Consider the following 13,814-nt stretch of genomic DNA (forward strand, 5'->3'; position numbering starts at 1 on the left):
TACTGTACCATAGCCATCTATACCACTTTTTTCCCACCTACCTCTCTACTGTATATCACAATATGCAGTACATTTAAAATCGTGCTCCCCAAGCAAGTTCTTTTTAGCCATGCAAATCCTTGGGTTCAGTGTGTGAAAGGCCAAAAATGTTTAAAATGTCAGCCTTATTGGCCTTTCCAGTATGTGTGTGTGTGTGTGTGCATAATTGTGTGAGTAGGATCACTGTGTGTTTTATGAACACTGTAGCCAGTGCCTGAGGTCAGGAGGAGGAGGAACATCTGTCCGAGGATGATACTGGCGGTCTGAAGGACAAATCGTGCTTTTGGCCAGCTCAGCCACCTATCATGATGTGTGTGTGTGTGTGTGTTTGTGTGTGTGTTTTTGTGTGTGTGTGTGTTTTTGTGTTTGAGCCAGACTTGGACAGCCAGCAGTGTTTGATTACGGTCTCGTTAAGAAAAAATGGATTGCACAGTTTTCGCACATTACATACTCAGTTTCTTGCAGTCTGACTCCCTCACTTCTCTTTCTTTCTCACACAAACACACACACACACACACACACACACACACACACACACACACACACACACACACACACACACAGTGTCCCCCCATATTCCCTTGCTCCTCACAGCTGGGCCTGTGGAAGCGGTAGTGACATATGGGCAAGCCAGCCCGCAGCATCGCTCAACTCAACCTGCCAAGCTGAACAAAAACACCACCCTCCCTCTTCAGATCAGTTACACTCCCTTCCTTCCTCTACCACCATCTCTCCCTCTTCCTCCGTGCCTCCTTCGTGCAACGCCACCATCCCATCCTTTATTCCTTCCTCTCCATGCCAGGACCGGCTTCTGTCGCATACAATTTGGATCAGTTGTTAGCTTCTGACTGAAATTTGACAAGTATGTTTGTTTTTAAATTTTCAGATTGTTAAAGAGGCACTATGCAGTTTTTTGCTCGCAGGTTTCTCTACAGAGCTCCCCCTACAGCTTTGGAATAGATATTTGGCAGCTCCTACATTTACTTGTGTCTGACTCCTCGCTCGGTCAGTCTGCCGTTTCCTCTTTCTCTGTTCCTCTGACAATGCTTTCCTAGCTTTCTGCTTCTTTTTTGCCGGGTCAGCCATGATGAAGAGTGAAAAACTCCATCGCTACCTTGTTAGCCGGTTCCTGAATGGGCGTATGTGTGCAGTGCCGTGAAGCAATTTGTTACATCGTGACACCTGATATCACGCGATACTTCCTGCTGCTGAGGCTGGCGGCTCACCGGCCGAAAGTTGCAAGGGTGGTTTTTCCGCTCACAGGCGCTAGGAGGGAGCGAGACGACCACCATTCAACCCAAAAAAAGGTCATATAACCATTCCAATGACTCCAAAGCTGTTCAGTTAAGGTGAACAGTGCCCTAATCCCACATTGCCATTGGAGTATTGTCTGGCTGCACCTCTTATCTATTCTGAGATAGATTAAAAAACTCTCTACCTTGTTTGTATTTCTTTAAACCAATCACTAAGCCCCAGATTCAGCGACCCTATATATATATATATAGCGTAGATAGCAGAATTCAGGCTTTATCCCAGCAATGTATATCCATTGATCCATGGGCCCAAACATGGCCCAGAACTCTAAAAAGTGTTACCTGTTAAAAAGTGCAATAATTCAGCTATGGGTTTTACGAGTAGATAAAGAGAGCGAAAGTGAAGTTACAGGGAGATGCAGTAAAGTGTCTGTGTTCACCGTCATATATGTGTTGCACTCTGGTCTACTGAGGGGACTGTTTGGTGTCTTTGCTTTCTCTATGCTGGATTTAATAATGTAGGGTTGTTGAAGCCTTTACTCCTTGGCTTTGAAGGACTGATACCACAACACACCATTAACTGTTTCAGATTACAGCAAAAATCATCTGTTGTGGCTGCTGTGAACATAGCATGTAAGACACCCTGTCAGCCGAGCTGCAACATCTGGTGATAATGGTGGAATTTAGTGTAATGCTAGAGTAAGTCTACGGACACATGATTAGGCTCAACATTGTAAAAGATGATAACAGCTTTTTGCGCCTCGCTCAGAGTCTGGTCCATCTGGTCTGTCTACCCACCCAACATTTGGTCCAGAACAAGATATCTTCCCAAATACCGGCCACACTTGGTTATGGTTCGCAGAGAACGATTTTTGATTTAGTAACCCCTTAGCCTTTTAAGATATTCATAGTCCCCAGATGGTGTTTTGTTTGTAACCATGTGACCTTTCTTTTACATGCCAAAAATCACTGGGCTAAAGATCAACTAAGTTTGGGTCCCAGGATTGGGTTAAGCTATGGTTTCCGTCACGGGTACTGGGTAAAGTCAACTTATTATTGCATTGGTTTTATATTCATCTGAATTGCTTCAATTTTAACCCAGTGATTTTAAGTTGTAGTGCCCCCCTCAGACACAAGGAATATCAAAATCTAATGGTTCGATTGCTACTGAATTTGCTGATTAGATCCATGGTTTTACAGGGAACCATTTTGATTTTGATGTCCCTATGGTCTGTTCCTCCAGCACCACTCTCAGGATGAACTTTAAATTGTTATCCCTGATAGGTTGGATATTTCAGCCTATATGTGTCAAGTGTATTTTATATCTTGTATGTAGTGTACTACACAAGAAGGCTAGTCTGGGGACAACCTTCACCCACAAGAATGTGTAGAATCTATTATGAGTTTGGGTACAACTTTCACACAGAGGAATTGGAGCCAGGAATGTGGGAATCTATTAGGAGCACGTGCCATAAAAGGTGTAGTTTAAGAGTAAACGGTAAGGTGTAGTTTAAGAGTAAACTGTTGCACTGAAATAGATAGCTTGAAGCGTGTGAGGACAAGAAGTATAAAGGAGGAGTTATTCTGATGTTCGTAGAGACACTATGGGTACATGCTCTTAGGAGGGTGTACACATGGTTATCTTCCTTTATAAGAGAAACCTTGGCATATACATTTGGTGCATGTCAACTGTTCTCTCTTTCATGAAAGTATGTTTGTTTGTTGTGTGAATAAAGCTGTATTAGTCTGAACTCATTGTACTCAGCATTTGTTCAGTCTCCATCTCCTTTCCGGACATTTCCCAGATATCAATCCCCACTACTGTTGATAAGGCTCTACATGTGTCCGTATTCTCCAAGTGCTCCAAAGTGCTTGGTGAATTGTCGAACAGCATCTGAAAACCCTCCCAATACACTTTTCCAAAATCTGAATCACAATGGGCTACTTTCAACAATTGTTCTAACTTTCTGGAACCGATAATCCAACAAATTTACCCACTTCACGCAGTGTTTGGCCAGGTGCATCTCACCCCTCTCGTCATGAAGAGCTTCTTCAAGTATGGCCATTTGGAACAGGTAAAAACACTAGTTAATTTCAAGCATACCCTCGCTTTTCTGTCCAGTGGGGTGCAATAGAGATTGGGGCTTCTAGGTGGCACCATACCAAACCTTTCGACAGTAGTTTATTTTAGTAGTGATATATTGTGTTGTAGATTAATTTGTTCCTTTAAATCTGTGTGTTAGGTGTAAGTGCGGCATCTGAAGTGGTTAAAAGTAAGTGTGCTAGCCTAATGCTGCCTCTCAGTGGGTGCTGAGTGCAGGCCTTTCAGCTCCCTGAGCCCACTCATGGCAACCCCAGAGCTGGTGTTGTGTCAGCTGCAGACCCCGCAACATCTGACCAATCAAAGCCTGCCACACACTGAGTAAAAATAGCCTCCAGGTGTTTTCCCCCAACTGGAAGCAGACGTGGGATGCTTACTGGTGGGCTGATGTGTCAGGGTGGGGTAAGAAGGTATTCTGGGTCTTTTCCATGAGTCAAGTTGTCAGTGATGAATTGCACTGGGCAGGGCAGCAGTAGGGGGGAGTGAATGAGTGGGCTTGTACTTGTTCAAGTAGATGTGATTAAGGAAAATGACCATATAGTAGTATAGATGGCTTGTTAAAAATTTCACTTTTTGAGACTCATGGATTTAAGATAATTTTAGCTACAAGTGTACAGTACCGCTCATCTTATCTTATGAAAAACATGTTTGCACCATTTTATTTTGATTCCAGTACAGAAAAGACACAAACCTGTACCAAACATGCATTTTGCAACCTTCTCACAACTCGTACTGTAGATAAAAGTAAACCATTTGTCTCCTCTGGATTCCATGGCAACAGCTACAGATCTGAACAGAGAGGAGCATTACTTTAACCCTGCTGAAAATCACTACGATCCCTTCAATAACCTCAAAACCATTCAGTCTGAATACCTGGTCTGAGTTTTCTACTCCTTCATACTTCTCTCCTGATTGCTTTTTCGTGGAGTCAGAGCTGGCACAGTGCTCAGTCAGGCATTATAAAACCACTTTGCTTATTACGTATATTTAGAAACACTATAAAGCAACACGATCGCAATAAAGCTACAGTATGCAACTGTGGCTTTATTTACATTCCCGATCAATCAAGAGCTGGTTAAATGTGAGGTTAATTTAGGGTTACGGTTACTCATTGGCACTAAAGCATATTCAATTAGTCGAACAGAGTGCTCGGCCACTCTCCACTGCTGTTTCTTGCATTAATCTGGCAGAGAGAAATAAAAGTGGGTTAGAAAAAAGCTGTGTGTAAATTGAAGCAGGATGTACTAATAAGGCTTGCTTTTAGATTGAAGATGAGTGTTTTTTTTTCGGATCGAATAATGTCTGTAACTCTGGTAAAGTGTTAGGCCAAATGGTGATAAAAAAATACTGATACTTGTTTTTGCAATACAGAAGCAAAGGTCTTTACAGAGTGATAGAACAGTATTAGAGTTCAAACATAGATGTAGAGAGATATCACTTAAAAATGACAAGACTTTTTTTAAATTGTAATATAAAAGTACATATACCACAATAAAGGACTAATAGCACTTATCTAATACCCCTTTCACACAGATGGCTCAATCAGGGTTATACCCAGGTCGACTGTCTGTTTGAATGGGATAACCCTCCTCATTCCACTCGGCTTCGTGATCCAGGTAGCGAGGTGGGTTTGATCAAGGTAGACTAGGGTCGATTTTAAATGTTAATTGCGATTGACCTGGGTCGCTCAAAACTTTGGACACACCTTCTCATTCAATGCGTTTCCTTTTATTTTCATGACTATTTACATTGTAGAAATTCACTGAAGGCATCAAAACTATGAATGAACACATATGGAATTATGTACGTAACAAAAAAGTGTGAAATAACTGAAAACATGTCTTATATTTTAGATTCTTCAAAGTAGCCACCCTTTGCTTTTTTATTAATAAGGGAAAAAATGTCACTAATTAACTCTGACAAAGCACACCTGTGAAGTGAAAACCATTTCAGGTGACTACCTCATGAAGCTCATTGAGAGAACACCAAGGGTTTGCAGAGTTATCAAAAAAAGCAAAGGGTGGCTACTTTGAAGAATCTAAAATATACAACATGTTTTCAGTTATTTCACACTTTTTTGTTCAGTACATAATTCCATATGTGTTCATTCATAGTTTTGATCCCTTCAGTGAGAATCTACAATGTAAATAGTCATGAAAATAAAGAAACACATTGAATGAGGTGTGTCCAAACTTTTGGCCTGTACTGTATATACATACATACATACATACATACATTTATATATAAAATTAAAATGACAGATAAATAAGGACATGTACTACAACCAATCTACACAATCTACCAAAATTATTATAAATTATTATAAATAATATGGTTTTCACCATAGACTGTATAAAACTAGGATTTTCACAGGCAGCTTCAACAACAGCAGAGTGGAGCGGTATAGTTCATTTCCGCACAGTGCGTGGGTGCCCGGATTATTCACTAGTATGTCTTTTGGAGAGCGGTAGTGGAGTTTTGCAGGCAAAAACCTTGCGTTGGAACATAAACGTATTGGGGGGGGAAAAAAAGAAAAAGAAAAAAGTTGTGTTGTCTCTCGGCACCGCCGCTCTTACTCCCTCTATCTGAGACCCATCTCCAGCCTGCAGTTCAGTGCGGCTGCTGCGGTAGCACGAATCTCTCTTTTTTTTTCTTTTTCAAAAATGAGTCGTGAAGCCAACAGCAAAGCCCAACTTTACTTTTATTGAAATCAAACAAAGAGAAATGTGATAAATAATATATGGTGAGATACTTCTCTCATGCTATCAGAGAACCGGTGTGACGGTCATAACCTTAAGTTCTCTTTCAAGCATTCGTTCGGTATCTCACATATGGGATATGTTTACTCCTGTATAGTTGGACAAGCCAACCTCGGTGATATTTGACTTTTTCAATCATACTAACGTATTCTGTGTCCACGATGACTCCTCATTATGTTAAACCTCATGAACGTTGTTGGGGACGACCAGCAAGCGGCCGCACACACCTCCTGTATTGACACCCCTTTAAATTAGGCTCACAATGTGACAATTCCCCAGACCAACAGGAGATTCAAGCCCTTTAGACGAATAGGCCAAGGTGATTGCCGCCAAAATCCATGGTGATAGACGCTGCTTTGTGATAGGCTTACTCTTGTGAGGTCAAGACCACGAAACAAGCAGCTGATCCGCTTTCCTGAATGATAGTGTCATAGTCAGGTACGCTCTCAGAGCGCGCACAGGACTTAATATATGCAGCTGCCCCTGTTCCTCCGATGCGAACGGTGGTGGATAGAAAGCACTAAGCTCCAAGGAAAGGCCCCAATAGGACGAGTCCATGACCTTACGAATGTATGCCAGGTTCGGGCGTAATTAGACTTTAGAATCCCCTGGCCCGAACTGTATACACAATGGATGCACTGATAAGGTGTGTAAATCACCAACCCGCTTGGCTGAAGTTAACGCCAAAAGCAGTGCTGTCTTAAGTGAAAGCATTTTCACACCCATCTCCAATAAGGTTTCGAACGGTGGTCCCGATAAAGCTTCCAACACCAGTGCCAAATCCCATCCGGGAGACAATGATTTTGACACCGGGCGTAAGCACCGCGCTCTGCGCATGAAACGGCAGACCGGGGGATGTTATCCCACCGTGTTACCGTAAACCCACATGACATGCGGCCAGGTATACTTTTATCGTGGAGAACGCTTTTCCCTTATCCAGGAGAGTTTGTAGGAACGTCAACACAGTCCCTACTGAGCACTGAAAGGGCATTTCCCCAGTAGACGTGCACCAGTCTACAAACACACGCCACTTAGCTTCGATAAAATGTATTGATTAGGTAGGAGTCAGTACACTTTTCTTTAAGTTGAACTTGAAACCCAGCAATGACATTAGGTGTTTGGTATGTGCAGGAGCCTCCTGCTGCGAGCCCGCAGCCAGGAGGCAGTCGTCCAAGTACGTTGCCTCCGTGCATTTGATAAAAACACGTTAACTTAACAAGTCTCACTTTAACTTTACACATGTTGCCCGCTGTAGAGCCAATTCATGGTGAGGACATTGTCACAACATGCTATAACTAGAGGACAGACAGATACAAAACTTTGTAAGTGGCCTACCATGGTGTAATTGCCACAACTAAAGTGAAACTCAGTACAGTAAATTAACATACATACTTTCTGCATTCTCACACTGAACTCATAAAGAATGGATGTAGCTTCATATATTTTTCATCTAGCAGTTTGTACTGTAATCTCATCACAACAAGCAATATGTTGGTTCCAAGAAAGAACTGCATTACTATGTCGTTTTATGTACTTTGGTTGCACAAGCAGCAAAGTGGAGGGTAATCATAAAAGGCAGTTGATTTATGGTGCTTGTTCCTGATTGAGTTGGATATAGAGACTCATATTAACTGAATCCTGATGCTGTGATGTGAAGCATCTTCTGCTTTAGCGGTCTAACTAGATTACGTGTTTGTGTTCATATGTCAGATGTGATACAGCTGTAGCGTAGCAGTAAAAGCTACTAGCAGCTTGAAGTGGAGCAGTGTCTGCATTCAATTTTTTATGTGGCCCTCTCGCTTTGATGGACACACATTTGCAAGATTCAGGCACCCCCCCAAAAAAAAAAAAAAAACACTCCGGCATGTTTTTATCTTAGCAGAGGCCCTTTAAATTGAGTGGCACTCGGCTGTCTTGTGGGACATATGGCTCAGTGTGACCTGCCAGTGTCCTTCACTGTTGTTGGCTTCGCCCCAAAGCCCCCCAGGCTGCACTATCCTGCACTGCTCTCTGCAGTTATCCACACGTTCTAACACTGGCTCTCTGTGTTCACACCAGCTCTTTTATGTCCCGATGTTGCATTTCTGTTAGACGCTAGTCTCAATAGGACCTACTCTGATGCACAGCTGTGTTGCATGAGAACAAATGCAAGGCTGCTATTTCCACTGACGCTTTGACATCATGTCAGTAAGGATACAAAGAGGGCAGTGACTGCAATTCCACTTCCAAACTACACCTATATCTATGTTTCATTATTCAGCATTTGTTAAAGCTGCAATAATTGATTTTCTTTGGCCATTTGGGTGCCGAAGAACACCACAACAAACTGAAAAACACATAATTAACATATACACTCAGTGGCCATTTTTTATTAGGTACACCTAGAAAATCTAATGTAATCCAACACTTGAATTCTAGCTTTATAAAAAGTAATTTAATACTGAGGTTATAGTTTTTCAAACTGGTGTCGAACTGGACTTCATTATATTGAGAGGTGTTTCTAATGTTTTGCACAATGCATTTAAAAACATGAGGGGGAAGGAAATTAGAAACACATTTCAAGATAATGCAGTCCAGGGCAACACCACAACTAACTACAACCTCAGCAATTAACATATATCGTAAAGTATGAACAAAAAACTAGGGCTGGGTACCGAACGGCGATACTTTTATGGTACCGGAAAAATGAGTATCGAAAAATGATTTGTCTTTCGGTGCCAAATTTTGGTTCCAAAAGCATCTGAGCGCGTAAGCGCAAGCTTATCTGTCCTCTCTGCATATTGATCTCCGACCGACACACACACACACACACACACACACACACACACACACACACACACACACACACACACACACACACACACACACACACAGAGAGGTGTGGATGGAGTAAACTGTCTGCAGTTTTGTTGAATTCACAGTGAGTCACGGTTGGTTTCAAGTGTGGTTAAAGTTTTTCAAAACTTCACACAGACAGCGTTTGCTGTGATATGATATTAATATTGAGGCGAAAGCGGTCGCGGTGCTGTTGACGTTACACTTCCTCTTAGACAAGCAGGCAGAACGGTGGTTTCTCTGCCCTGATGACTGACTGCCAGGCTGAGCTTGCAAAGCAAGGCACGTTTAATAATGTTGCTCTGAGTGAGCAGCTTTCCCAGAATCTTTTAATTTTGATAACTGTTTTGATTCACAATTAAAGTGGAAAATAAAAGCTTTGTGTTTAATGTGTTTTTGTTGATGTTGAAATGGATTTTAAAACCGGCATCGAAACTGAGGTATCGATATTGGCACCGGATCGAAAGATTTTGAACAATATCCAGCCCTACAAAAAAGTGAGCATTATAAGCTTCGGAAAGGCAGAATATGTGGCAGAGCTGTTGTACTGGATTGCATACAGTATGTGTACCTAATGAAGTGATGTAGGGAGTGTGTGTTATCACGTTATAAAGTTCAATCGGGAGATTTAATTTAGAGTGAACAATCAATATGTATTCAATGCATGATAAAAAGAATTTGAGAAGAGTATTTGGCGATTAGACCCCATCGTGACGTGGGATATTCAGGGGGGTAGTGATGGTGAGATATTTCCACCCTGGGCTCTAGACACTGGTAGTGCTGGTGGTGAAGAGAGTTGCTGACGATCTGGATGATGAAATGTGGAGCAGGACTGGGCGTTGATATGATGAAAATTGGAGGTGAAGGGGCGAAGGAGGGTCGCATCCGTTTGTTCTGAAATGACAGCTGACAGCAGCAGAGAGGAGAACGGTTTTAAAGACAGCAAGGATATGATTGACTAAGAGAGATTGTGGTGAGATCTGGTTGGACCTCTTAGAGTGAACGCCCACAAAGTAGAAGTCGGATGAATGAACGAGTGGGTAAAGGGAGTCTTCCCGATTGAACTTTCACTAAGCTTCATTTGTTGCAGCTACACACAGAATTTGCTATTGACACATCAATCAGACATGGAACAACATTTACATGTATTTTGTTCACCCGAAGAGTCCAATATTAACTCTCCTTTTATATCTGTTTTTGTTTTAACAAACTCCTGAGCCAAAGATATCAGGGTTTTTAAATTGCTTCAGATGGACTCTCTTCTCTATCTTGTCTGCTGCCGTTTGGTGCTGTCGCGTACAGTGTGTTTATCTGGCATTGTTTGCTGAAAGCAGCTGCCTGATGCTGCTGCTGCTGCTGCTGCCGAAAAGCAGGTTGATAACAGCAACTGGCCATAAAACCAATCAGCTAAAACCAGAATCAAAATCAGCTTTAATGAACAAGTACGTACACATACAATACATTTGACTCCAGCTTTTTGTTGCTGTCAATGTACATACACCGAAATAGACCTATGGCTTAATACTAGGATGCCTACTATGTAGAGGTGTGTGTGTGTGTGTGTGTGTGTGTGTGTGTGTGTGTGTGTGTGTGTGTATAAACAACACAATGACATTTGTAAACAGTTATACAGTAGTGCAATGATGCAGAGTTCAAAGGGTGCTGGAATAAATATGGGATAATAAGATGTGGGATAAAAGAAGCTTAACGCGTTTATGAGGCACACCTAGCTAAAACTAATGCAGTTTAATACAACAGCCCAGCTCTCATCTGTCAGTCGCATCACAGTGTGTTATTTTGAAAGGAAACTTTTTCTTTGTGTATTTCTTGGTGTTCTGGGGCCCAGTGCCAACAGCTTTGGTGTTCAGTCAAGATTTATAGGTCTGTACTTTACAGTATATGCTGTATGTTCTGAGTGTGACTGTGTTTCCAAACTACCAGTGTTTCCGATTAGTGTGGCACCTCCTCCCATTTGTTTTCCCTCAAGTCTCACTTTTTATGAATTCAGGGACTGTGGGGCCAAATGTAGCGGAGCTGTAAAATGTGGGGTTATCTTTCGATATATATATTTTCTCTTTCAATTTTCTATTCCTCCAGATCAGACATAATGTATCATATAATGCATACATTAGCTGTGGAGTATTTTGAATGCTAGCTGTGTCTCTTACCAGATAAGCCATTCTTGCTTTTACTTTTGTTGAATGATGTGCAACGACTTTGAAGAATATGATGTAACTGGTAGCCTGTGGGTTGCATGTGACCCCACATTAACTTGGAATATATTTATTGGATACATTTGATCTACTTGATTGCTACTGGTATTTGCTTTGATCAAAGGTTTTAGTTCAGTTCATTCATGATTTTGGGATTCTGACTGGCACCTATTGTACATCTCTTTGGCATTTGGTTGTCTGTTTGCTACGAGTCATTTTAAAGGTCCCATGACATGCTGCTCTTTGGATGCTTTATATAGACCTTAGTGGTCCCCTAATACTGTATCTGAAGTCTCTTTTATATAGACCTTAGTGGTCCCCTAATACTGTATCTGAAGTCTCTTTTATATAGACCTTAGTGGTCCCCTAATACTGTATCTATCTGAAGTCTCTTTTATATAGACCTTAGTGGTCCCCTAATACTGTATCTGAAGTCTCTATTATATAGACCTTAGTGGTCCCCTAATACTGTATCTGAAGTCTCTATTATATAGACCTTAGTGGTCCCCTAATACTGTATCTGAAGTCTCTATTATATAGACTTTAGTGGTCCCCTAATACTGTATCTGAAGTCTCTTTTATATAGACCTTAGTGGTCCCCTAATACTGTATCTGAAGTCTCTTTTATATAGACCTTAGTGGTCCCCTAATACTGTATCTGAAGTCTCTTTTATATAGACCTTAGTGGTCCCCTAATACTGTATCTGAAGTCTCTTTTATATAGACCTTAGTGGTCCCCTAATACTGTATCTGAAGTCTCTTTTATATAGACCTTAGTGGTCCCCTAATACTGTATCTGAAGTCTCTTTTATATAGGCCTTAGTGGTCCCCTAATACTGTATCTGAAGTCTCTTTCCCGAAATTCAGCCTTGGTGCAGAATTACAGCCACTAGAGCCAGTCCCACAATGAGCTTTCCTTAGTATGTGCCATTTCTGTGTCTGTAGCTATTGAGGAGGAGAGAGGGGGGGGGGCAAGGTGGAGGGTGGGGGTGGGTGTGTAACCTTGCTCCTTATGACCTCATAAGAAGAAGATTCCAGATCGGCCCATCTGAGCAGAGCAGGATACCCAGGGCTCGGTTTACACCTATCATTTTTAGCCACTGGGGGACCATAGGCAGGCTGGGGGAATGCATATTAATGTTAAAAAACCTCATGAAGTGAAATTGTCATGCCATGGGACCTTTAATAATTTCAGTCTGTTCTAAAAAAGATTTTAAAAAAAGTCTTCTGACCATAAAATGCTAAGTTAGCTTAGCTCAGCTGTTTTCTATAACTATTAGTCTAGCAGTATTGCATTTCTTTTAATCATCACAGTGTGAACACAGTGTTTTCTGTGAGAAATAAGTGAAGGACAAAGAGTTTATCTTGTGTGTTCATAATTTGTACAGTCAGGAGTGTGTGTTTGTGTACTAACCTTGTGCTCTCTCTCTCTCTCTCTCTCTCTCTCTCTCTCTCTCTCTCTCGGTGCAGGTACACCCTTTGCTGATGCGCGAGAGGCGCTCAGAGTCTCACAGGAACAAGCTACTGCGGCGGACAGTCAGCGTTCCTGTTGAGGGAAGGCACCATCCCGAGATGGGTGAGCAGACTAACCTTTAAACGGCTTTACTTTAAATCAAAAGTGTTCTAATCAAGGTCCAACCAACAGTTATTTTCTTTTTTGTCTCACTTTAAAAAAATAATAAAAATCAAATGATGTCAAATCCCATTAAATACATTTAGGACACTCTTGAACATGCCAGCCTGAAGTATGTGCTTGACTTTACAGAACATATTTTGGGTGATGCCCTGGATGTGTCTCAACTTTATTTCAATTTTTCTTCCTTCTTGTCTATTTTGATAAAAAAAATAAATCAAAAATAAATCACCTGTATTACTTTCGGTCAGCTTGCTTATAATAATAGGACAGTTGCATAGCAACGGCAATGATGTAAAGCTCTTTGCATCCTTTGAGCCATTACTTTCTGTGTTACTACAGTAGCAAAGCTCACAGCAGTGCTCTGCATCTGAGCGGAGATATAAAAGCCTCCCATCTGACACGGGCTTACAGCAGCTGTTTTCTTTCTACCGAGCCATTCTTTTGTGAGGATGGGTGATTGATCAGTTATCTTGCTTTGAAATCTAATTAATGTATTGGTACCTTGATAATCATGCAAATTATCTTTTGAGTTCTCTGTCTCTTTATTTCCTCCTCAATCTATAAAAAAGTTTTATTTTCTCACTCTTCTTTCTCATTTTCCTCTCTGCTTTTATATGGCTGTATTGTCTTCTCAAACTCTCCTCTGACTCTGTGAAACTGACCCTCTAGCTGCCTTCCTCGGTTTGTTTTGCCTGACTCAGTCTCTCTGGGCCCTTTACAAATGTCCCGCTCAGTTTCTCCCTCTTCCTTCACCCTCCACCTCTCCGTCTCACTCAGCTATTTTAAGGGCCTCCCTTGCGACGTCCTCCGTCTATGATTCTGCCATTGCTGCCACCTCAGCAGTTGTGCTGAGTCAACTGGATAAATATTCCCCTCAGTTTTCATATGAGTGGCTCTCTGCACTCGAAGCAGTCAAGCACTGACACATCAGTTGACATGTGCTGACACAGCAATGCCAGATCATAGCCAAGTGTATTG

General features: G+C 41.6%; 1 protein-coding gene across 8 annotated transcripts in view; it reads left to right on the forward strand.

Annotated features, from left to right (window-relative positions):
• The window catches only part of LOC114556704 (translation initiation factor IF-2-like), a 126,944-nt gene that overhangs the window by 51,652 nt on the left and 61,478 nt on the right, over positions 1-13,814 (forward strand). For all 8 annotated transcript variants that reach the window (XM_028579741.1, XM_028579735.1, XM_028579736.1 and 5 more), the window contains exon 4: positions 12,671-12,776. In XM_028579741.1, the coding sequence (XP_028435542.1) occupies positions 12,671-12,776 (106 nt within the window). The remainder of the gene's footprint in view (positions 1-12,670; positions 12,777-13,814) is intronic.

Source organism: Perca flavescens, chromosome 6 (genome assembly GCF_004354835.1).
Source record: "Perca flavescens isolate YP-PL-M2 chromosome 6, PFLA_1.0, whole genome shotgun sequence".
Lineage (NCBI taxonomy): Eukaryota > Metazoa > Chordata > Actinopteri > Perciformes > Percidae > Perca > Perca flavescens.